The 25,997-nt window shown below is 46.1% G+C and overlaps 1 protein-coding gene across 3 annotated transcripts in view; it reads left to right on the forward strand.

Moving 5' to 3' along the window:
- LOC122189655 (mitogen-activated protein kinase kinase kinase 3-like) overlaps positions 1–25,997 on the forward strand; it is a 69,666-nt gene that overhangs the window by 11,984 nt on the left and 31,685 nt on the right. For all 3 annotated transcript variants that reach the window (XM_042888989.1, XM_042888988.1, XM_042888990.1), the window contains exons 2-3: positions 5,338–5,417; positions 18,115–18,224. In XM_042888989.1, the coding sequence (XP_042744923.1) occupies positions 5,414–5,417; positions 18,115–18,224 (114 nt within the window). In that variant the 5' untranslated portion in view covers positions 5,338–5,413. The remainder of the gene's footprint in view (positions 1–5,337; positions 5,418–18,114; positions 18,225–25,997) is intronic.

Raw genomic sequence — 25,997 nt, forward strand, 5'->3', positions numbered from 1 at the left:
GCAGCACAATGCCCTCAACTAAATTTAGAGGCATGACCTGCCTTTTCCTCAGTTTTCCTATCTTTTTTACCCCTACTTATGTTTGGGGAATGAAGGGAAGCCAGCATAGAAACCACAATAATAGAGTCACAGGAGAGTTTGGGTTACAAGGGACCAATGTATATGCTCTATATACATATCAAATGTGTATCTCTCTCTATATAATACTATGCTGCTCAAACATAAGGCCATGTGCTACCTGCTCTGGTTCTTGCACTGTTGATGGCTCACGTTGTATCATGTGTAGACAGTCACACACACGAACACAAGCACATTTGAGTTCATGTGATGCTGTAGGTCAGGAGGACAAGGAGAATAAAACTTATGTGAAAATTGACCCACGTGTTCCTGTTTCATAATCTCATCACCACTCCATCAGTGTGTGCACAAACTGGAGACGGCAGTGTCCTGGGGCGATGCAGGAATGCATTCCTTTCACCCAGAAACACAGCATGCATTTTAATCTTCCCTTGCCACTAAGTGCTTGTTGAGCTTGGCTTTCCCTGCTCTCATCTAGATTCAGAATTACGCAACAGAAGTGGCGTGAGCAAGAAAACAATCAGAGAATAATAGAACATTGGGAGTTGGAAGGAGCCCACAAGGATCATCAAGTCCAACACCTGGCTTTTGCACAGGACCACCCAAAAATCAGACTGTGTATCTGAGAGATATGTCCAAACCTTTCTGGAGCTTGGAAAGGATCTTGAGGTGACTCTATGGGTTGATCCTCTGGTCCTGGTCTCCCCATGTGCCATGGGTTTTCTTGCTGATAGGAACCATAGAATCACAGAATGGCCTGGGTTGCAAAGGACCACGATGCTCATCCAGTTCCAACCCCCTGCTGTGTGCAGGGTCACCAACCAGCAGACCAGGCTGCCCAGAGCCACATCCAGCCTGGCCTTGAATGCCTGCAGGGATGGGGCATCCACAGCCTCCTTGGGCAACCTGTTCCAGTGCATCATGAAAAACTTCCTCCTAATATCTAACCTAAACTTCCTCTGTCTCAGTTTAAGACCATTCCCTCATGTCCTATCACTATCTGCTCTCATAGACACAGGCGGGCTACAATGACCAGGTAGCTGCTGAGAGAGCAGAAAGTAGTCAGTAATTCTGAGCCCTCAGCTTCTCTGTGAATCAGAAAGTTGTGTTTTGATCAATCAAATGCAGATGGGCTGCAGGGGTGAGGCTGCAGCTTGTTAGGGCAGCCAGCTGAGAGGCTATCGATCGCAGCCAGTAGAGGCTAATGGTGGCATATGAGGGCTGGTAGGGCAGACTGTAGGAGAGCTGAGATGTCAGTGGGAAGCTGGGAATGAGGCAAAGTGGGTCTGTTAGCAAGTAGGTTGCCTTGGGGGATGGCAGAGCAGCTTCCATGCTTAAATCAGGATAGGCTGTAAGGTCTGGCAGCCTACCTGAGAGATAGCTGAGCCTCCTCCTACCTGCTCCAGAGCCTGTTGTGGAGATAGGGTTGGTTCTAAGCTGCTGTTATCCTCAGGGAGAACTGGGCATCCCAGGCAATGGACTCTCAGGTCAGGTTCTCCATTGTGTGACGTTGGCTTGGCAGCTCTTTGGAGCAAGGTTTCATGTGTCTGAAGATGTGATTTGACCCTGGATAAGGGGAAATGATACATGACAGTGTTCTTCTGAATGCAAACAAACCATCGTCATTAGCAGAGCGGGCTGTCTGTCAGGATGATCCATTCATCCTGACTTGATGTTCTCTGCTTTTTTGGTTTTTGTTGTTGTTGTTGTTGGTTTTTTTTGCTGATGGAGGAGTACTTTTCAATACTTGTGATTGCTTCCTAGTTTTATGGTTTTCTGGCAGCTGGTGATCTCTGTGCAAAATCAACACTTTTTTTTTTTAATGTACCAGTGTAAATTACTGATTAGTCCACTGAATTTGGTAAAGGGATTATTACTAGATAGCAGAAAAATGAAACCGACTGAGAAAAGCTTACTGGAACGTGTTGGATGGGTTATTGCATTTACAGACTCACTTGCAGGAAGAGGAGGAGTTGATAAGGGAAGGAATCTTAAAATCGTAGTGACTCTTAAAAGGCTGTGGGGGAAGTTAACAGCTATCTGCCATGCAGGTTTTAAAGCTCATGTTCTACACCTGATGGAACCAACAGGATGGCTTAGGAGAGATTTCTTGAGCACAGCTGCACTGGTTTTGTCACTTATGATGAAAGGTATGCTCCATTTTGCACAATGGCTCTTAGGAATCTATGGAGTATCTCTTCTTCTAGCAGCGTACTGTTGTGCAAGAGATTCTTAAGCAGTTTTAAGTTGCTGTGTTCCAAAATGGGGAGAAAAATCCTTGGTTGATACGTGTTCATATCAAATTCCTTGTTAGCTTTTGTGCAGTGTCTTCCAGAGCACTGGGCTCCTCCTTATGTGAGCTGTGGGCATGCACGCTTGTCACTCCTTGCTTTGCAGCTTGATGAGTGCATGCTCAGGAAAGCTTTTTTTTCCTCCTCTTGGCTCATGCCATTAAGGTCATTTGTGAGATAAACCTGGGCCCTGGTTATACACATTTGCAGAAAGCCTGTCCCTGTTGCATGCTTGTAAAGATAGGATTGTAAGCTTGAATGGCTTCTTTTTGACTACACCTGTGTGTTGCATGGTTCAGATGAGCAGAAGATGCCATATGAATTGGGAATGTCTCAAGTGTCCCCAAAATCTAACAATTCTAGTGCTTGATTTAGTGGTTGCCAGCCCTGTATGCAGCAAGGGATTGGAGCTACGTGATCTTTGGGATCCCTTCCAACACAAGCCATTCTATGACTATGATAATCCAAGGAAATCTTTGATATTTTAACCACTCATTGAGTTTGAATCTCTCTTGGCCAAGCCTGCAGGCTGTTTGACCAAGCTATCCGCGTGCCTACGCTTGTATTCTCCCAGCTAAAACAATCTCATTTGCTTTGCTGTTGTTTTTAATGCTACCCCAGCCCTGGCCTCTAAGCTTTTTGAAAATAACATTTACAATAATATTTTTAACAGTTCCGTAGTATACAAAACTCCAGCGCCCTGGCAGGACTCCCGGAAACTTGCTGAAAGTTAATGTGGTCAACTCTTAAAAAGGAGAGATTTTTTCCGCTTGACTCTTGCTTGTTAAACGCTGTGAGCCCAACATGTTGTTCCCTGCTGCTTGAAAAAAACAAGGAAAGTCCCAATTTTAGCAATGCTAGTTTGAGTAGCTTTCCAGCTGAGCCGCATTTCAGGGGCAACTGTGGCTTGTTATTATTGTTTTACAGTGATGTGTCCATACACCTTCAAACCAACACATGATGTGGTGCTCAGGCTGGGAGTAGGTACTGCTTTCCCTGGGAGCCTCATTTGGGTACTCATACTCTGTGCCCATGTAGCTGCAGTGATGTTGAGCCACTTGAGCTGTAGAAACAAATTCAGCTCAATCAAATCAAAGTTGCTTTTATTCCAGGTCACAGAATTGCAGGGGTTGTAAGGGATCTCAAGAGACCATTGAATCCATTGCCCTACCAAAGCAAGTCCCCTACAATAGGTTACACAGGTAGGCGTCCAGATGGGTCTTGAATATCCCTATAGAAAGAGATTCCACAGCCTCTAGGTGAGAGCATCTGTTTGAAGGTTTCCCCTGGCAGTTTCCCAAGCAGATTGGAGCAGCCCGAGTCTCTTGCATGCACAGCTCGTACCTGGAATGTGAGCACTGCATTGCCCCAGCATCCCTGGGAGCTGATTGCTAAGCACAGAATCGTAGAATGGCTTGGGTATGAAGGGACCTTGATAGTGTTGGGTTGGAAGGAACCATCTAGTTTCACCCCCTGCTGTGAGCTGGTTGCCCCCTACCAGATCAGGCTGCCCAGGGCCCCTCCGACCCGGCTTTCAGCACATGGAGGTCAGAGATCTTGGTGGGAGGAGAGGTGGGATGCTGCTTCAAAGTGCTTCCGAGCAGAAAAAGGATTTTTCCTTTCCTCCCGCTTCCCTGTTTTCGAAAGGAGATCGTAAAAAGGCAGAATTTATACTAGAAACAGGAATGTGTCCTTCTGTAGCAGGAAGCTGCTGGTGTGCATTTTTGCAAAGCCACGGAAATCAACAGTGTTTGCAGACCGATGTGAAGGCTGGCTGTCCTCAGGATTTAGGAGATCTGAGACAACAGAAAACATTTTTATCTCATGTATCTGTGAGATTTCCTGCGCTGAGTGAGCTGTGTGCTCAGTGGGGTCTCTGGCGCTCGCTGGAGCAGTGATGATGAAGAAGAGCACACAGCTCAGCCCATGGGAAATTCATCTGTCTTTCCAATGTTTGTTTGCCTGGTTTCTGTAGGTGTGTGCTTTTGTGATAGAATCGGATTGCAAAGGTCTGAAAGTTCTCCAAAAAGCCATTAGAAAAATCTGACCATGCTACTGATGGCGGAGTTAAACTGGGCTGGCTTGGAATGTAGGGTTAAATCCAGGCTATCTGCACGTGGCCCCAGAGCAAACCCTGAGTGCAGCTCAATTGCTGGAAGTGTTGCATCAATTTTGGAAGCAAAAGCAGTGAGGATTTGAGCTGTTTCCTGTTCTTGTTACAATCAGCCGGAGTTTTTACATTGATTTTTGGTGCACTTCTGTTCTCTCAGTCCACTTTGGCATGAACTATCCTCCTCAAGATAAGACCTTAAACCCATCTGAGCCCATTACTTTCTTCCTTGCCTCATCCTTGTCTTGGAAATAGGCAGAGTAGAGCTCAGTGTGAGCGGTGCTGTCTCAGAGGAAGCTGCAGCAGCAAAAGGAGCAATGTTCTCTGTGACGTTCACTTCTCTGCCTTCACCACTGTCTTATCGCTTTCCCTTCCTGCTTGTCTCTCTCAAAATAGGTTGGATAAATATCCTCCTGCTTGCCAGCACTGAGGCACCGTGGTTGCAGAAGACCCTTTCAATCCCTGCCTGCAGCCATTCCTTCAGAGTGAACTTCTCACATTTGTTATTTGCATGTTGTGCCTTCATTCAGACTGAAGTGAGTTTTTCCACTGGTGTAAATAGGAGCTGGTGTCCTCTTACACAAGGAGACTTGTAGCAGAAGTTTAAGCTCGTTACTCCAAGATTAGTTATGTATATGTATGTATTTTGGAAAGGGTAGCAGGTTTGTAGTCTCCTCAGTGCATAACCTTTGGGCTGTGCAGAGGAGGATGGGCTCCAGGTCTCAATTCCTTGCCCCTTCTTCCTCCAGCCCAGAGGATGATGGGGAGGTGCTGTGTGAAGAATGGCTGTCTTCAGTCTCTGTCCCGTTTGCTGTGCCAAAATCCATCTGTAAACTCTGTGTATGTTTGTTGTTACAGGGTGGATGCTTGAAAGTGGAGGATAAGGTACAAGTGCCTGGGACCGGTGGAATGGAGGCCTGATGTAGATGGAAAGATGGGTAAGAACTGGATTCCCCTGAAGCACTTAATTCTCTGCAGCCTGTTAATTTTGGGTCTACTCTTGACAGTAGAGTGGGAGACATTGCCAAGATGGCCTACTTAAATATCACAGAATGTTTTCTTTACTTTTTTTTTTCTGCTTTCCAGTGGTGCTGAAATGGGATAAATTCTCTTCTTACCACCAATGTAGTCAGTGGGTTGTGTTCTAGGTGGAGCCTCTTGCCAAGTCTGCCTTGTATTCTAGGCACAGCACCTTCACTCTGTATTTCTTCACCCAAGGAAGCTTCATTCAAATAGTGGTGGTAGGTGGATGGTTGGACTGTGTATCTTGGAGGTCTTTTCTGACCTTGATAATTCTGAGATTCGCTTTCAAGTGGAGCCTGGTGATATTTGCACCTTCCTGTGATGCTGAGGGAGAGTTATTTCTTCATTTAGATGAAGAGTATTTGTAGCTCTGGAGAAACACAGTGATTCAAATCTTACTGCAGTTGCCAAAGACAGTTTGTTTTAACAGACATAGGGAAGTGCTGAACTGTTCCTGTTTTAGCATGTGAGTAATTGGATGGGAGGTATTGACCCATACTAGCAGGTGATACCTTACCTGGTGTAGGGAACCTGCTTTGGCAGGGGGGTTGGACTTGATGATCTCTGGAGGTCCTTTCCAACCCCTGTGATCCTGTGATAAGTGGCAAGGGCCCCAGCTCCTTCAGCTTCTTATGCTGTTGGCCATCCAGCTTCACCATGTTACTCTTACTCTTCCCAATCCTAGGAGTTAATTGCTGCTTAAATGGCTTTGTTGGTGACACATGCCTTACTGAGAGCTGTATGCTTCTAGTTTTGGGATTCAGCTGGAATCTTATGCATTTTTGAGTGTGACACTGCTCTCTGCAGAATAAATATTGACCTCAAAACTACTTCCAAAGTGGTCTGTACACCATTTTGCCAGCAAGTGGTAGAAATCCCTACCAATTGTAGGGATTTCTGCTTAATTTCTTTAGTTTTGAAAAAAGGATGGTGGCTGAAGGATAACAGCAGGTTCTGCCTCACGTAACTGTTAGAACGTAATTAAAACATGGAGCTTGGATGGCTTCCTGACCTGTTGGCCCTCAGAGAAGGAGAAAGCAAAGATCTCAGAGGAATCTTTATGTTGGTTGGCACTTCACTTTCACGTTTGCATAATTTATAGGCATTCGTCCAAAATGTTTGAGGGCGTATTGAAATAGTGGGGAGGAAGAGAAAAGAAAGGGAGGGGGGGCAATCCCAGTGAATTTAGCCCTTGTCTCTATAGAGCTGGTGGGAGAATGATACGCAGTTTGGTAGTGATTTCAATTTACAAACTGGAAAACGTGAAGCCACAGCTAAGCTGTTTGTCCTCCTAATGGAGAAAGGAGGACAGGAGGTTTTCCCTCATCCTGCCCTCACCTTCCTGTGTTCAGTTGTTTGTTTGTTTTCTTGTTTTAACTCTCTACTAACTGGAAGAGAGATTTGGGGGTAAAAGAACTCATCTAAAGTCAAGTAAAGAAGGGAGAAAAAAAAAAAAAAGATAGGGAAGAGAAAGTCCAGACCTGGTTCTGGATATAAAGAATGACAAATTTCACTTTAAAATCCCTGATGAAAAACCCCAGAACTTTCTAGGAGAAATTTTCATTTTGAAGATGAAAACCACTTCAATTCAATGCAATTTTATTTCAAAAAGAAGGAAAGCTAAGCCTTTCTCCCAGGACAGCCAGAGTTGCTTTACAGAGGTCAGTCTGAGTTTTGTGTAGACTTGCAATTCTGCTTATTCAGATAACAGCAGTAGGTAACAGCAGGGCAAGGGGAAATGGTTTTAAGTTGAGGGAGAGAAGATTTAGGTTGGATGTCAGGGGAAGTTCTTTACAGAGAGAATGGTGAGGTGCTGGAACAGCTGCCCAGAGAGGCTGTGGATGCCCCGTCCATCCCTGGAGGTGTTCAAGGCCAGGTTGGATGGGGCCCTGGGCAGCCTGGGCTGGTATTGAATGTGGAGGTTGGTGGCCCTGCGTGTGGCAGGGAGTTGGAGATTCCTGATCCTTGAGGTCCCTTCCAACCCTGGCCGTTCTATGATTCTGTGATTATTCCTGTGCATGGACAGAAGGTGCTGTGCCTGTCCCCTCCCAAAAGTCATTGCTTGGAGCTCATCACCACTGACACCCCACCCCATGTACATGTGCTTGTTTCCCCCATGTATTGAGATGTGGAAACGTTTGCAAGGGACAAGCAGAGAATTTGCAGTCATTTCATTGATTCCCTTCTGGTGAACCACAGAGAGGGTGTGTTGGACAAACTGATCTCTAGAGGTCCCTTCCAGATCTGCCTTTCTTCCCAGGATCCTATTTTTAGTGTGCCCAATGTCTCAGAGTTCAGTGTGGCACCGTTCCTGGACGCGTTGTAGGGAAGCTGTGTGATCTTGCACAGAGACCACAAGATGGGAAGTGGGGACTTGTGGCACCTCTGTGGGCAGCACCTCTGACATAGCAGCCAGCACCAGAGCTCAGTGCTGCCCACAAGTTGCTTTGCTCTTGCAGGACCAACACAGCATGCCTGCATGTGCCAGCTTAGGGCTAGCCCAGGGGTCCTTGGAACTGTGGGCTCTGTTGTGCAGATATGGCCATAACCACATCTCTGAGCACCTATACCTATTCCCTTCTGTCTGTGAAGGACCTGGAGGTCTTTGTGTAGGATAGGACACAGGGCTCATGTTCTGAGGGAAGAGGAATTGAATGCAGCCTAAGAGCTTGGGGCAGAATTATTTTCATTTTTCGTCATGCTTTGGTGTTGGAACAATTACTTGGGCTCCTGTTCAGTATTGCCCCAGGGCAAATATGTAACTTGTATTTATACTGAAGCATTCGACTTTTTCTTTCTACAAAAAAATAGGGCAGTGAGAACTTCAGGGTAGCTTGTAGCTGGAAATGGCTTTTGAAGGAGAAAGTGATTTGTATGGGGAGATACATGGTCACAGTATAGGTGTGGAGAAGCTGAATGTGTGCTTCCCAAGTGCATCACATCTTAGGTCTAGAGATGCAGCAGTTTGAAAAGACTGAGCGTAGATCCAGGAGAGACTCCTTCATGGAGATGACGCCCTCACTGGGTGCTGATCTTCCAAAATTGTGCAGTATCCTGCATTTGGATACTGCAATTCCTGCTGGTTGGAGGAATAATGAAGTTGTTTTTAACGTGATTGTTGGGTTGCCACATGCCTCTTATTTTGATTTCCTCAACCTCATTAATGGGAGAAAATCGGAGTGCAGAACACGTGTCCCAGTGTCTCACCTCTCACTCCTGGCACAGAGCTCACGCTCCATTTCCATCTGTCACCCCTCCATGTGGGTTCATGGCCTCTTCATCGTTTGATCAAAATTGGGCTGGGAACCAACGAGTGAATATGACACTTCCAGAAATATCCACGCTATGCAGTGCAGTGAGAGGAGCATAGCTAATGGCAGTTAAGAAATGCTGTGCTGAAACATGGCAGCGTGGTAAATTGCAGAAATTCACAGAATCGTAGAATGGCCTGGGTTACAAAGGACCACAATGCTCATCCAGTTCCAACCCCTGCTGTGTGCAGGGTCACCAACCAGCAGCCCAGGCTGCCCAGAGCCACATCCAGCCTGGCCTTGAATGCCTGCAGGGATGGGGCATCCACAGCCTCCTTGGGCAACCTGTGCCAGTGCCTCACCACCCTCTGAGAGAAAAACTTCCTCCTAATATCCAACCTAAACCTCCCCTCTTTCAACTTAAAACCATTCCCCCTTGTCCTATCGCTATCTACCCTCATAAACAGCCATTTCCCCTGGTTTATATGCTCCCTTTGAGTACTGGAAGGCCACAATGAGGTCTCCCTGGGGTCTTCTCCAAGCTAAAAAAGTCCAGTTCCCTCAACCTTGCTTCATAGGACTGCTCCAGCCCTCTGGTCATTTTAGTGGCCCTTTTCTGGACCTGTTACAAGAGCTCTGTATTTTTCTTTTGCTTATTACCCAACTTCTTTCTTTTTGAAAATCAGGTTGAATTGCAGCAGTTTGGGCGCATTATTTTCTAGAGATGTCCAAGTTCAGATCCTTCTCCCTTTCCTAGTGATGTTGTGCCCTGGAGCCGTTTCAGGTCATGCCAGTCTCTTTGGGATCCTGGGGAGTAGAGGTTCAGCCCCCACGTTGCTGTAATTGAGATGCTGCAGCCATTGCTGCAGCAGCAACAGATGAGGAGTTCACAGGTTCAGGGCTGTGACTCTGAGCACTGGAAGTAGCTGAGCTGGGACAGAGAAAGAGGTCTTTATGAGCCTGCAAATAACCTTCACAAGTATCAGAGGCCGTCAGGGGAAATAACTTGCCAACCATGTTTCTTACTGGATAAATGTTTTCTTCCTTTCAAGTGCACTCAAGAGATGTACAGGTTGTGGGGAGAGGTGATATCTTTTATTAGACCAAACTGATAGAGGTGGAAAAAAACAGGCTGGCTTTTAGGTACGTAAGCCCTTCTTCAGAAGCGGCAGAATTTAAGCGAAGCTGGAAAAATGGCTGGAAAAACTGCTCTAGGTTCAGTTTAATTATGTTAATCCATGACAGGAAAAGGTAAGTAGTGTCTTTGGAGCCAAGGGAGTGGGTTAGCAAAAAAAGCTGTGAAAGGCAGTTGTGGATGGAGGGAGAGAAAGCAGGACCTTTGAAGTGGTGAGGAGTTCTGCAGGCAGATGCTAAAGGAGAAAATGCATCATACCATAAAACCAGACAGCTCCCGAATTTTCTTTTTTCCTCTCAGTGGAACTGTGGGCTTAAAAGAATTTCTGAAAATGTGGTTATTTTGGTTTTGTAACTGTTGAGTCCTTGCTTGCATGTCTCCTAGAAGCCTCGTGAGAGTAATCTGCGATAACAAATGAGGGTCAGTCGGTTTGTCCAAGAGGCAGAGATTTAGCGTGGTTTATCTCAAAGCAGCTCTGTGCCTTTACAGGAAAGCCCTAAATCTTGCTGCTGCATTCCTGTCCCTTCCTCCAGTCTTCCTGAGGACTGGAACTGGGAGCTGCCCAGTGCAGGAGCCAGTTCATGGCCAGGAAGCATTCGGCAGCTGGAGCGGTCAAGGTTGGGTTAAGTTTCACTTTGATGGGATAAATGCTTGCTCTTTGCTAACAGCAATAGGCTTATTTAATCTTTGCCGTGCTTTCGATTGCTTTATGGGCTTTGATAACAAAGCTGTTCAATAGTCGAGCGCCACGTGAGGGCTTTGGTCATTCTGGCTGCACTACCTGTGTGTGTCAAGTTGCTTAACGTGGAAGGTTTGCATTATGGCCCTGTTCCAGGGAGAAGTAGGGAGGCACTTAGAGGTAAATGTAGCAGGGGGCAATTAGCTTAGGATGGTGACAGGGTAGGGATTGGGTGATGATAGAGAGTGGGTGGTGATGGCACCATGGGGTCCCCTCCAGTCCTTCAGGGTAGCTGTGGTGGCTGTGCCTCCGATTGCTTGGTGTTTAGGAGCATCGCTCTCACCTCTCCTAGACTGAAGTGAATTCCCTGTAGCATCACTACAGTTCTTTGCTTCCCCTGAGGAAATTCAGAGGGCGGTTGAGTTCTTCATTACCTCACAGTGTACCTAAAATACATGGTGATGTCCATGTTCATCAGCTGATTCTTTCCCTTTTGCTGTTTTTTGATGGCTCTTGTCAGTATGCTGAACACATCGACAAGACACTAAACACTGCATTAGAGGGGTTTGCTTATTTGGGCTGATGAGTATTTTGGGAGCTGGTTGGATTCTGTCTTTGTGGTCATTAGAATCAGTGATATACGTGATAGACAGTTGTATTAATGACCTCTTAAAATGATTACTAATGTAGCTTTTTAAAACAGATTCCTGTCTTTCCTCTGAGCCCATTCCTGACTAAGCTAAGGTAGAATCATAGAATTGACTTGGAAGTGACCCCTGAAGGCCATCTGGTCCAACTCCACTGCAGTGAACAGAGGCACCTACAGCTCCATCAGGTGCCCAAAGCCCCAACCAGTCTGACCTTGAATGGCTACAACAGCTGTCCCCTTTTGCAAGGGAATGTAAAAAGAAGTTTTGACCCAAATAAGTTCTGTGACCTGTTGCCTGTGCGATATAGGTCACCTGAGGGATAGCTCATGAGGGAAAATAGGATGCAGGAACTCTCAAAATGGATTTTACCCTTGAGAAGAGCATCTGTGAGATAGCATGGCAGTGCTGTAAACCTACGGATGTTTTATTGTGCGTTTTATGCCAATTATGTCTTGTGTGAAGAATAAGTGTTTGTCAGGTAGAATGTTAATAACAGTCAATATAGATCAGATTATGTAGCTTATCCTAATTGAGGAATGATGGTGCTAAAAGTGTTTTCAAGAAAGCCCTCACAGTGTTAATCTGAGTGAGTGTGTCCTGAGCTGAAGACGTCAGCAAGCAAACTCCTGCCAAGAAATCCTTCATATCAGAAGGGTCTTTCCTCATTTCCTCCTGTATAATTGCTCTGTTCGACCTGCTGAGCTGTGCCCTGCCCTGGAGGAGAACACGAGGTGATTTTGCTGTCCTTTGGGTGGGGTTGCAGGAGAGTGAACGACAGCAGGATCCAGCTGCTGGCCAGAGTGTGCTGACTTGCAAAAGGAAGGTGCTCCACTGGTGTCTGCTGCCATGCACAGCAATCTGGGCTGGGAGAGGGTAACTGGATAGTTTTTCTCTACATCAGATGCCAAATGCTGTACCAGACAGTAGCAGAATGGTTTGTGCATGCAGGTTAAGTTTAAATAGAAGATAATCTGCATCTCTGTCACTGGGTGATGCTCGCAGCAGGCTGTTTTGCTGCAGGTCATTTACAGCGATCCCATTCATGGAGGATGAGCTGCAAAATAGTATTTGTAGCCATCTGTGTGTGTCCCATCCTGTACTTCTTGCTTAGGGGCTTTAGTTGTGCTTCAAGTCATGGCACTGAGCTTGTGCTTCTGGGTCAGATCACTGATAGACTTCCTAGTTTTGACTGGAGCAGTCACTGTAATGATGTTTTCTTACTAATTGATCCCTCCTGCTCTTTGCTGTCTTGATTCCTCAGTAGCTTGTATTTTCTGCATGACCTGAATCCTGGTGGCAGGACATATCCGTTGATGGTGTTTGTAGGCACTGAAGAAAGCTGATGGTCTGAGTCCTTTGCAAGCTAGAAAGCTTAGCAAGTTTCATATCCAAGCTCAATTTCCCTGCTGGCTTTTGGGGGAAAGGCAGCATTTGTCTTCAAGAAGGTTCTCTGATACCTGCTTCGTATAGGTTTGTGCTGTTTCCTTGTTAAGATAGGAGTGATGCAGCCTTCACCTTTTCAAGAAAAGGGCAGATGTGCACTGATGGATGTGTTCAGTGGGCATGGTGGTTGTGTGTTGATGTTTGCACTCGATGATCCTAGAGGTCTTTTCCAACCTTAATGATTCTATGGCTCTCTGACCTTCTGATGGGCAGCCCCACTTGCTGTTGGTCCAGTAGGTGTGAACTTCTGCTGTGGTGCGTGGGCCGCCATGGAAGTGTGGTTTTACCACTGAATGTGTGTCCTACTCTCGTGTTTTTGCTGAGATTTGTTATGTTCTTGAAATTCGGAAGGTTTTGGAATTACCAAAATACTCTTTGAACTGAGACTTTCTGGAGAGCTTCCTGCAAAAGACTGTCCTGATTAATTCCAGGTCAGGACCTGATGAGCAGACTGCTAAGTGAATTTCTGGGGTCTTTGTATACATCAAGGAAGGCCAGATCGAGTTAAGTGCTAACCAAATTTAAGCTTCTATTAATGTATTTAGCTCTGTCTGCAGACTTGTGCAGTCTTGGAAAGGCTTTTGTCTCTCACAGAGTCCTGTCCATAAAACGAGGCATAGACAGCAGCTCCTATCTCTTCCCATCTTGACATTTCAGCTGGACATCCGTTCAGGCAGGAGCTGCACTGAATGATGCTGAGGTGCTGAGTTTTGGCTTTCAGCTGAAGGTTCTCTTTGGTAATTGGGAAATGTCATTATTCCCCCCTTCCAAAAAAAAAAAATGTTTTCTAAAAACATGAGAAAATGAAGAGAAAACTGAAGGCTGATGTCCTTTGCAGACCAAAGTGAAGACTATTCATGGTATAGTCATGCAGTTTGGTATTTCTTTTCACTATATTCTGTGGCACTTCAGTATTTTTCCACAATGTGTTCAAAGCCTGTGTTTTGACAGGGCTGCTTCTGAAGGTGTGACAGTGCTTCTGTGAGGCTTCCCATTCTCTGTTGGACCCCTGTAACCCTTCACAGCACTGTTCTCTCTGCTTGGGGATATCCCCCGTGGTTGTATCACCGTACTGAGAGATGGCTTCGAGCAATGGCTGGAATTTACACGGGCACGATGGCTGGGCTGGGCTGGGCCATCACCACCACAGCTGTGTAAAGCACAGTGGGATCTTTAGTGACCACAAATGGTCACAGCTGTGGTTTTACACTGGATCCATGCAGAAGTGTGCACGGCTGCGTGCAGCCCCAGAGCCACCGCTCCAGCCTTGCTCAGGAGTGACTCAAAACACTTCTGTTCCCCTTCTGCAACACCCAGGATTTTTCCCCAACTTTTCCCAGGCTCGAGCCTGGTGTGCGAGAGGCCGATATCAGAACTTGTGCTGTTCCACAAGGCTCTGCCTTCTTTCTGCAGGCTGTTCTCTGTGCTTCATACAGCTGGTGCTTTTTTTTTCTTTTCACTGTTGATGGAAGGAGCTTCATGGAACTACCGTAAGCTGCCTCTTAGTAATGACCTATTAGCAAAGCCAACAATAACAGCGCTGTCTAGACCATCTGAACGCAGCTAAATTATTCCTTTGTCCCTTCTTCATTTGCTTTCTCTCCTGACGGCTGAATTGTTTTGGGTGGTCCCTGTTGACCTTCAGGCTCACTCTTTCTCCTTTGCTTATTTTTGTTGTTATTCACCAGTAAAGCTGCAGTACTAAGACTGAAACTCCAGGTTCCTCTCTGCTGCACGCACAGCAGAACTGAGGCGCTGTAGCAGCACCAGGAGCTCGTCTCTGCAGGAGATGTGTCATGTTGTGGCTTTCTGATTTTACTTCGTAGCAGATCTTGCAAGTGCTGAGTACTCTAGATTCGCATCGGTAGTGCCTGGGACCTGTGAGTCTTAGCGTCTTACAGAGCTGATTAGAGAAAGAAGTACTCCAGTACCTAAGAACCTGCGAAAATGGATCAGCACTGTGACCCTATGGCTTTTATTAAAGTCTAAAGTCAACCTTTCCTTGTCCATCACAGCTCTGTAGTTACTGCTTCCTGAGCGTGCTCCTGTCTGACCTCTTCTTACCTCTCCTAAGCTCTTGGTGCTTCCCTGCAGGCCAAAGCTTTGGGAAATCATTGAGACCTTTTGGCTGTGGTCCTTGATCGGGTGGACGTGATTGATTGAGCTTCATCAGAGGAAGCTGATTAAGAAGCACACAATTGGGGTGTAAATGGGGAAGCAGAGAGCAAAGCAATGAATTCACTCTAAGGGAGATGGCTGAAAGTCGATGAGGAACGAAGGGTGAAAGAAGAGAGACTGTTATTCCTGTTTACGTGTGGTGCTGGGTAGAGTGAAGGATTTGTTTTACAAGGGTTTCATCTCATCAGCCTGCAGCACCGCTCAGTGAGTTTATACAGAATGGTGCCAACTGGGCTGGGAGGTTGTTCAGGATGAAGGCTTGTGCTGTGCAAGTTCAGGGGGTGGCTTGAGTCCCCAAGTCCATCTGGGCCCTGCAGAATGCTTCACTGGTGTTGTGCAACTTGCAGTTGTTTTGCTCTGGAGCAGCGGCAAAGCCTGGGAAGATGCCTGCTGTGTAGCCTCCAAGGTGCCTTCTCATGGGGCCAGGTGCTAGATCAGGAGAACCTGATCTTTTGTGTCCCTCAGTGTGGGATTCCCTTTGTTTCCCTGGTATTTTTCCTCGGGGAAAGCCATCCATCCTGCACCCTCTGCTTGCTTGAACCAAACCAGGCTGTCAGCGAGCAGCCTGTGATGCTCCTTTTGCTGTAGAGGCTTGGGAGTGGCATTTGGATTTAATTATCCAGTGAGCTTCAGTGCTGGTTTGAATTTTGACTGAACTGGCTGAGCTGGCTGCTCGTTTCCACGGAACAGAGTTCTCCACCCTTCCAGGGAGTCAGCTGGGAGACCCCAGGAGCAGTAACAAGGATGGGCAAGAGGCTCCGTCTGGAAAGCATCAGTCCCTGTGCAAAGCTGACATCAAGAGGACTGGGAAGCGTTGGTTTTGCAACTGATTGTGCAAATGGTGTCCTGCTCTGAGCATGCCGTGGGGTTTTTTCCACTTCGTTTTGGGCACTTGAGCCCTCAGCCATAATCCCTCTGATTGTGCTGAAGTAGTGTGCTCTGATAGGCAGATGTTTCATGATTTGGTGGTGGAAAACAGCCTTTCCTGTTTCAGCCCCATGTGATGGGATAAGCAGTGAGAGCACGGACGTTTTCAGTATGTCTCCAGGGAGATGTTTTTGTGGTTTTTTTTTTAGGCTCAATCCATTTGCATTTTGCAGAGTGATGGGGTTCACCTCTGCTTAAGGATCCCATTGTTGCGATGGATTAATTGGTGCCATGGATTCATCCTGGACATCCTCTCTAAAATGTAATTCATGCTGTCACTCTCTTCTGCACTCTTAATCCCCAGCGGTTGGAACTCTTTAGGACATGGTCTGTGGGCCAGCAGGGTTTGGGGCAGCTCCTGGGGCTGCCAGGTCCTTTGCTGGGTGTCTGGGAGGCGAGCAGCTGGGACACTCACTTGGATGTTCCTATGTCCTTGTGTGTTAGAGTACTGTTATTATTATCAACACTATTATAGATATTATGGTCATCTCTAGCAAATCCTGCTGTGTTTCCTCTTTAGGACGGGCACTGCTGACTTGAGTAAGTCCTAAAACATCTCTGCAGGGCACTGATGGATTAACCAGAGGTGCATCTTCTTGCAGAGGTGAGCAGTGTGGTTGTGCCAGCAGAAGCCTGGCTCTGCCACTGCCTGCTTTAGCTCTGTTGCCCCGTGGCATTGGAGGCTGCATTCTGTTTCAGCAAGTTCAGGAAACTTTGGTTGTCATTCTGATTGGAAAAAAGAAAGAGGTGAGGAGCGTTGCAGAGATACAGTTTAGGTGGAAAATTCCTACAGGGTGGTATATGTGGGGGGTTGTGTGTATTTGTTTTATTTTTTTATTTTTGTTTTTTTTTTTAACTTGTCCCTCCCTCTTTCCTTTCCCCTTCCACAAAAAAAGAGGCTTTTTTATGTGTGTGTGTGTGTGTTGGTTTTTTTCCTACTACAAAATCCGTGTGGAAAACCAGGCTTGTCCCCAGAGGTCCCTCTTACAGCCCCCCTCCCCCAAAAAAACAAAAGTAAATATGGGAAAATTGCAGCATTATTATTGCAGCAGTTCAGGTTGTGCTTCCTACCACCTCCCTTATTCTCAGGGGTCAGGGAGGTAGGGAAGGGGGGGGGAAATTTATATATAAGCATTAAACCTATAATTACTAGAACAATAAATAATATTAAGCTTATCATATACTGTGTCTTGTTGACAAAAGAAAAAGTTTTTCTGTACTTTAAAAGAAAAGCTGGTTTTTAGACATCTTTCCTTTCTTTTTTCCCCTTATTTCTTAACCCAGCAATGGCCCTGGGGTACACAGCACACATGACAAGTCTTCAACCCTTTTTGTCACAGCTTCACTCTTTAATAGCTGCCCCTTTGGACCAAGTTCTCACTGCCTCCTAGCAGACGTGCCCTGCCCTAGCTCCTGGTACATCTTTCTGTGCCCGTGCTGGGTACCTTGCATGCAGAGCTTGATAGCTGATTTCAGAGTCCACGTGCACCAAAGAAGTGTTGAAAAGGGAGGAGATTGGTTTCGTATCCAGTGGGTCTGTCAAGTCTCTTTGGTTATCATAGAATCATAGAATGGCCTGGGTTGAAGAGGACCCCAATGCTCATCTGGTTTCAGCCCCCTGCTGTGTGCATGGTCACCAACCAGCAGACCAGGCTGCCCAGAGCCACATCCAGCCTGGCTTTGAATGCCTGCAGGGATGGGGCATCTGCAGCCTTCTTGGGCAACCTGTTCTGGTGCTTAACACTGGAACACTGGTTACTGCACTGGTTACTGCAGAAATCTGAAATATCACATGTCCTTCCAGCCTTTCTTCTATCCTGGATGGTTGAATTTGTTGCTTGTTCTGGTGAGTTTCTTGTCTTGTCCTGTGGTTGCTCACTGGCTCTGGCTTTGAAAGTCAGTTGTGTCTCTTGAGCATCTTTAATGAAGAGGAGGGAAGGAGGGCACGAAGAGCTGGGTTATGCTCCATCACTTGCTGCAAGAGCTTTTTGGGTTCTGAAAGATTTGCTGCACAGAGCACCATCTTCAGCCTAACAAACTGATTCAGCCCTCTGAACACTGCATCTAGCCTATAGGCCCCACCTTAAATGACCTCTGAAGGGCATAGGCAGAAAACTTGGCTCTCCAGAGGATCTTTGTCTCTACTGATGAAGAGACTTTCATATACACAGTGGGCTGGGAGGGACTGTGGTGTGCAGTCTTACAATGCCTCTCAATGGCAAAGCTGGATATCATGACTTTCAACACATTTGGGTTGAATGATTACATATGTGATGCTGTATTTTTTGCTTTGCACTGCTAGGGGTGAGGTTACCTTCTGTGCTTCAGTTGTCTGTCCTTCTTTTGCAGATGAAGAAGAAGCTCTGAACTCTATTATGAAGGATTTGGCAGCATTGGGCAAATGTGGGGGATTGCTGGACAACAACAGGAATAAAAACTGTGTCTACTCCAGCAAACAGGTAAGGCATTGCTTGAAATGCCAAACTCCAGTAGGCTGAAGAGGCAGGTAGGAATGGTGCTCACCAGGCTGTGAAAGCAGAGTTTAAATCATGGAATTGTGAAGTATCCCAAGTTGGAAAGGACATACAAATATCATGTAGTCCAACTTCTGTTAGATGTTAAGTGTTAGAGTAGATGTTAGTTGAGCGTTAAGGACCAACTCAACAAGTGTTGTGTGGGCTCATAACATAGGAGCAAATGTTATCAACGTACAAGCTTTAGAACTTCTTTTTGAAGAGCTGCAAAGAAACTGCAGTGATCCCCGTATCACAGAGGGGCAATGGAGGAGCAGGGGTTAAAAATGATACCCCAAATAATTCCTAAAGGTAATAAAAGAGCCTGAAACTGTTGCATAGCTCAAATAGCACTATAAGGCACTTCTTTCTTTTAGCACTGAATCTAGTTGAACTTGCTACAAGCTCTACAGCTTTAAGGCTTGGATTAGTCAAGTGTTTTCTACTGACAGTGTTGATGAAATACAATATTTATCGTGTGCACATTCTACTTCAGATATTTGAAAGATGGATTGCCAACTTTGAGCCGTAGACACCCAGGCTCTTTTGGGAGGAATAATGTCATTCTTATATAAAGTGTTTAAACACTAATTACTATTGTTTATCTTTATGCTCCCAAAACCAAACGTTTTGGCCGTGTTGAACATTCAGAGTTGCTTTGGTGAGCAAAAAAATTGTCCCTTGAGCAATATTAGGAGTTACTTGCTGACACTGATATAATAGCTAAAGTGAATTTAATAGCTTAGTTGCGTATGGAATGAATACGTTACCAAACTAAATGTGTGAAGAAAAGATTCACTTGTCAAAATACCAAGGGGAGAAAACAAAAAATGGAGGGGGGGGGGATAATTAGGAGTACCAGGAAACTTCTGAAGAAGCACGCAAGTAAATCTACTTGGAATATTATTTCTAGTGCTGTGACTTAGAATAAGCTTGCACTCAATGTCATAATTACTGACTGCCTAGCAAGGAAGGAACCGCATTGTCATTTAAAATTGTCATGTGTGTTTTAATGGCATTTGTGCTACTAACAAACGTGGGATGAGAGGCAAAAAGTCCTCTTCCCTAATCATAGATTCCCTCCAGGCTTCCTCGACACGTGCAGACGAAGGCACATGAGCACGTAGCGTGTCTGTTTCAGAGTGTGCCCTGGTGGTAGCAGCTGTCCAAGTTGAATCACTGGAGTTGTGTTCAGCTCATGCTGAAAGAAATCCAAGATGTTTGCAGAACTGACCGGAGAAAGTCGGAGCTGGCTCTGTGCAGCTGCAGGCGAAGCAGACACAATCCAGCACAGCCCTGGCTGGCTCCAAGGGTAGCATGTTCTGCAAGTTGGTGGGTGGGGACCATCCCGAGCCATTTCAGGATGCTTTCGGGGCAGCAAAACTTCTTAAACTTCTCTTAAATGACATTTTTGTTTCCTCACAGCAGGCGAAAATTCCTGCTGTCATTCTTGAAAACTAGCTCTAGACACTGCAGTGATGCAGCTAACCAGCTATTGAGTCAAAATAAGAAGAATAGTTTTCATTGGCTGAATCATTAACCGCAGGAGTTTTATAGAATTGAACTTTTTATTCACAGCCCAGCCTCTCCATACCTTCACTTACAAATTGCCAGTGGGGTCATGTTGTGCTTTGCAATCAGTTTTAGAATTGTTAGCTGCCTCCTGCATTTTGTTTTACTGTGTTAGGAATCAAACAGTCCTTCCAAATTACAACACTGATGCTTAGGGAAGCCTTCCTTCCTTTCTGGTTTTTCTTTTTGTCCACGAGCGGACCGGCTGTACCTACGCACTCAGAGTTACTCAGAGCTCTGTGATGGAGGAGGCACAAGTAGTCAGCATCCTTGTGCATCCACTTGTGCATCCGGGGCTGAGGACTCAGACCAACAGGCCCCACAGGATGAAGGGCGTTGGAGCATGTTGAGTTGTTGCTTCATTTAATCTGACTAGCTGGAAGAATTCTCGCTTGCGGGACGATGGGAGTCTAGTCTGCGAGGAGGGGAGTGGCCATAGTAAGTGGAATTAGTGGGGATTTGGTTCATGTTTGAATCTCAGAAGCGTTAATCAACTTGTTTGGGTCTCTTTTATGCTTTTTTATCTTTCTAAGCAGAGAAATTGTGGCGGGGGCAGGGGAAACATTGCTTTAGAAATGCTGTTGTCATGCCTGTGAGCTGTTGTTCATTTGGTACTTGGTGTTCCTGTTATTTTTTCTGTGATGAGGTTGGCTGGTTGGGCTGAAGGATGTCCTTTCTTGGAGAGGGAGTGTGAGGCATGGGGCACTTGGATGCTCAGTTCTCCTCTTGGAAGTGCAGGTGTCTCCCATGAGCCCCTGCAACAGTATGCTCACATTGTAATGCTTGGGTTTGAACCCAAGAACCTAAGAACCCAGTTCTTAGATTAAAACAAACAAACAAACAAACCAAAAAAGCAGTATTTTGCTACGGAAAAAATGCTTCACTGAAGCATGGGAATCCTTCAGTCAGCATTCCAAATTTCTGCTGAAAAACATTTTAGACAAGAATGTGTTGCCCAACCATCCTGTCCCTTTGTGACTTGGCTGCAGTCTTTTGGTCCGCACAGAAACGCAACTAAAATGCTGCCTCATCCCCGGCTCCTGGTGGGTTCTGAAGTGCTCTCTTGACAGAAGATGAAATCTGAAATCTGGAGCATGCCAGACAGTGCTGCTAGTAGGACTGGGCCACACAAGAGCCTGGTCTGTGATGCTATGGGCTATGCACTATTTCTTTCCAAAGATATCGGTGGTTTTGTTTCAGATTGTTTTATAGAACAAACTTTTCCTTAGGCAAATGGCATGAAAGTCTTTCTTTTTTTTTAATTTGCTTTCCTTACAAACAAGTTTCAGACTAAGGCTGAGATTCTGAATGTCTAATGCTACATAGCAGAAAACAGGAGAAATGAGAGCTGTAATACCTGGTACGTGATGTGGATGAGTTTTGTGGCATAGGTTGCCCATGAAGTTGGCAGCAGATGAGATGGCTGAGCTTGAGCCTCCCAAGACCTGGTCAGGTCTGTGGGTCACCATGTTACGCTGCCTTTTTGGCTTGTGGGAGAGTGATGGATGCCTTTTTCTTTCTGCATATGAGCCGCAGTCTTTAAAAGGGAGTTGCTTTCTGGGAACACGGAGCACCTTGACATTATTCTTAGTTCATCCTCTGCTTTATTATTCCTCCATTATTTTTTTTTTTTTTTTGTCATTTCTTTACTCCCATTGTTTTCTTTGGTATGGCTGGAAAGAGTCCTTCCAGGCAGGCTCCTCTGTTCTCCAATCACCAGAGAAAGGGGAAGGAGGAAACAGCAAAACAAAGATATGCGTTATGGTCACTAATGAGATAGATGAGTGGGATAAGAAGGGAAACCACAAAGAATTAGAGATCCCAAACAAAAGCATGGAGGAGAAAGAAGCAATTATATTAAGTTACTTTGCATCTGTCTGTTTATATGCACATCTATTTAACTCTATAAATAGCACTTGGCTGCTAGCAGAATGAGGATAGTTGTCAGTGCTGTGTTCAGTCTAATGACAAGGTATTGGCATGAGCCTCTGTCACAGCTGATGACAGCTAGCAATTCCTCTGCCATGTTAATTTTGATTGCAAGTTCTCTTATGGCAATAAAGTCCAATATTTGTGAAGAATGTTTTCCTGTGTGCAGCAAATGTCAGACTGACCTAAAAGTTGTTCTTTTAGTAAATTACTCGGTACTCTCTTTTCTTTGGCAAGCTGGGAGCAGGGCACGGCTTGCTCATTATGAGAATAAAACACAGCTCGTGTTCTAGGGCTCTCTGTAGGTCTTCGTGCAGCCTAAAAAAAGTAATTTGGCTTTAACACATCTGTTTTACCACTAGGAAGTGTGAGGGTCTGTAAATACTGCCTTGAAGAAGGGAGTTACTGTGAGGAGAGCTGCAGGATTTTCCTCACTTTGGGAGCAGAAGCAAGAGACCAAGAGGGGAGAGAAAGGCTTGGCTGGGGCTGGCAACAGCTGCAGAGTCCCAAGGATTGGGGATGGGGGGGAGGTTTCACCTTGCCTGTTTTGGCACTGACTTGCATGCCGCAAGGTAACACCCGGTGGAAATCCAACTGGGGAAAAGCTGTGTGCGCCAGGTAGGTGGTTTGAGATGAACGTCCTGAAGTCCTTGATCTGTGGCATTGAGGGATGTGGTTGGTGGGCATGGTGGTAATGGGTTGATGGTTGGACTGGATGATCTTAGAGATCTTTTCCAACCTTTTCTGTGATTCTACGATTTTTTTTTGCTGCTGTGTAAAGCAAAAATGTCTGTAACTGAGAGCTGTGAGCCCTCTAGACATCATCTATCTTCCCACTGGCCACGGAGCTGCTCACTTACTGCGCTTTCTTCTTCAGATGAAAAGAGCTTGTAAGGATCCAGGGGGACCAGGGTATCTCGTCACTCCCACCCACCAGGAGGACAATCCCAGACAGAACTCCTTCTGTTGGATTATTCTGAATAACCCAAAGCGCGTGGGGGTTCTGTGTGGATAATTCCTAATGACGTGAATTAGTCATCTCCTATTGTGGTTTAGGGACACGGTCCAGATGTCTGGCTTGTAACGAACGTCCCGTTGCTAAAAGCGAGGTTAAGCACAGGGCTAATCCAAACAACATGCGTGTCGGGGAGGTGGAGAAGGGCCCCTTGGCCTGGCCCTGTGGTGCTGATTTCTCTCTACCAAAGCCAGAAATTGAGGAGAAAACCCACCATTTTGTGGCTTCACTGAAGAGTAACTGGGGCTCTGATGCTCGAATGCCACAGTGCTCTGTGGGGTTTTCTCATTGTTTAATAAGCCAGCAAAGTAGAAAACGAAATAGGTGGAAAATAACCACTCTTCCAACCCTCCAGCACGCAGGAATGAGTCTTTTTTTATTGTCCCTATTTTACCCAGAAGGGACCCTGAGGCAAAGTAGGTGCCCCAAGGTGTCACGGGAAAGAGCAAAACTAGAATGACTCTCTTGTTTCATCGTTGGGTCGGAGCAGAACAGCATTTCTAATGGCAGCCATATGGCCCTGCATGATGGATGCCCTCATCCACCAGCATGGCATTGGACGCCATCCCAGCTCGGACTCATGTTCCCTATGTGGTCTCCTGTCTGGGTGGGAAGGGGCTGAGGGTGCTCAGCGCAGCCTGCTCCTCCAAAACCATTTCCATTTTAGGCTTCAGTGCGTGTTTTGCCGCGCTATGTGTGCTTTTATTACAAACAGCAGTCAGCTCTTCGGGGATCTCTGCAGCGGATCATGATTCACTTCGTTTGGAAGCACTTTCTCCCTTTTTCCGACATCTCATTTCATCCCATCCAGCTCACTCCGGTTTCCCGGAGGGTTCTGCGGCCGCTCTCATCTCATGTCTCCCACTGGACCCCTTCATGAGGGCCGTGCACAGGAGGCTTTCCCCTGCTGCCATGATGCCCCCCATCACCACGGGTCTCAGTGCTTCTCAGGGGCTATGAGCTTTTTCTCTTTGTGAAATGGAAAGTTTTAAGGAAAGAGCTAAAAAATACTTTCTGGAAAGCCTGGGAAGATGGTGATGTGTTTGCTGCCGCTGCAGTGGCTTTGCTTTTCCTTTCCTTTCCTAGGCAGATGACAAGAAAGAGTGAAAGACCAGCAGCCATTTGTTAGCCGGGCTGGAGGAAATGCCAGCACAAGGGTGTCGGGGAAGAAATTATTCCAGAAACGAAAGGAATGGCTGTGGTATTTCCTCTCAGGGTCATCCCTGGTGTTGTTTGTCACAGCAGGGCCTCAAGGTGCCTTTTGAGTGCTCCCCTGTGCCACGTGTCGCACGGAAGCATGGCGCCCACAGGAGAGCAAAGCTTTACATGTTGGGTCTGGCACTGCTGTGCTTCACCATGGTGCTCCTTTATCTCTCTGAGCTTTCCAAGTTCTCCCTGAAGCCATAGCTGGCACCTTCTGTTGTGGCTTGGTGTTGAGGGCCACTGCCTTACATTACAAGCTTACCTTTAGCACTGTCAGTAACCCAGGTTCTTCTCAGACATCTCTGCCTGCACTGCTCCAACTGATGGCCTCTTGATCTCAGGTGGATGGAGGCCACCATTAACCACTGGGTGGCCATCTGGAGGCCATCATTTGACACTGGGTGGCAGAGAGGCCTAGGCTGGGCCAGCAACGTGGCTTGAGTTGTGCAAGTTGCTGTTGTCCCAGTTCCTTATGAAATTGCAAAAATACTTGTATGTTGTGTTGAGATCCTTATGGAAAGATGCTACTTCTGCCTTCCTCTTTATCCCCCATTTGATGTGCATGCAGTTTTGCCCCAGCACTTGGCACTGCTCCACGCTCCCTGCGTGATCTAAAATGAGTTGCTCCGAACCAGATTTCCATGGGTGTGAAAAATCACAGCCTGCTCCAGCGTTTAGGAAGTGCTTTGCATCCTCTTGGGACTCTGTAGCTCTTTGGGCACTGCCCTCTTTTTTTATTATTATTTTTTAAAGGAAAAAAGTACTTGGTGGTGGTGATGAATTCAGCTTTAGCAATGAGTCAGAAACATGAGCAAGCCGTGGAAAGACTGCAAAATAAAACTGTAACCAACTTCTCAGAATATATATATATGCACATATATATTAATTTATGCTCTGTGTAATGTCTTTGTCCCTCCCCTATCCACATTTACGCACCTAAGATCTGGGTTTCTTGGAGGGAGGTGAGAGGTTAATGGTTTTTATATTAGCCCAAAGAATTGTAATCCCATTAACAAATGCAGTGGTTTTCATTCCCTTGGTGCAGCCTGTGTGTTTGCTGCAGGGCTCAGACCCAGAGCAGAGCAACGTGGGGCAGCTGGCTTACTTTGTTGGCTTTGAGCCACGACACATCAGCCCTGTTGTTGATGTAGAAGAATAGGATGCAGCAGGGTCGTGGCTCTTTATTTTCCCCCTTTTTCTTCTCTCTCTGGAGCTTTAAACAAGTGTTATGATATTTTCCAGCCACAAGCTGTTTTTAAAAAACTTATTTGTCTGCAAAATTTGTTTTGCTTAGCATAAGCACACAGTGTGCACTACCTCGATGTTCGGCGCAGCTTTCAGGTCTGTGCTGAAAGTGAAACCTGTGTTTGCAAGGGTTTCCTGCAGCGAGGCTTGAGCTGCGTGAGCTTTTCCCCTTGCACATCCTGCTCTTTTGTAAGGAGAAACCTCGAAAGTTCCTCGCCCTGATTTCTCTCTTCGTTTAGAGAAGGACTCTGCAGAACTGCGTGCTGTGAATCCATGCTGGCTGATTGCTTTCCAGCATCCAGGAGAGCTGAATTAGCCAAGTCCTTCAGATAAAATATATGAATGTTTTATTATTAAATAAAAAATGGCATAGAAAAGCCTATCTCTTTTTCTTTCCCTCTTCCTAAGAGATAATCAAAATTGGAATCCCACCCATGTTTGGCTGTCTCTACAGCCAAAGATCTGAGTCTGTAGTGACTTGGATCTTCAGCAGCGGTCTGTTATGATCTTATCTTCTTTTGAATTTTGGATTCTTTTAGACCTGCTGTGGTATTTTTTATGGTTTGGGCCCGGTGGTTGTAGAGGCAAACCTGGAGTTTGTCCAAATATTGTGGGTCTGGGGAGCTGGCTGCAAGTGCTGAAGTGCTGTAAGTGCATATAGCACTGCTGAAATGTCCCATTTCGTGACATGGGTTCTTCCAGCTCTGCCAGGGAACGCAGCGAAGGCCACAAGCAGTGCTCTAAAGGATGTGTTT

The sequence above is a fragment of the Lagopus leucura genome, unplaced genomic scaffold (genome assembly GCF_019238085.1).
Source record: "Lagopus leucura isolate 7727_CA_CO unplaced genomic scaffold, USGS_WTPT01 Super-Scaffold_100157, whole genome shotgun sequence".
Taxonomy (NCBI): Eukaryota; Metazoa; Chordata; class Aves; order Galliformes; family Phasianidae; genus Lagopus; species Lagopus leucura.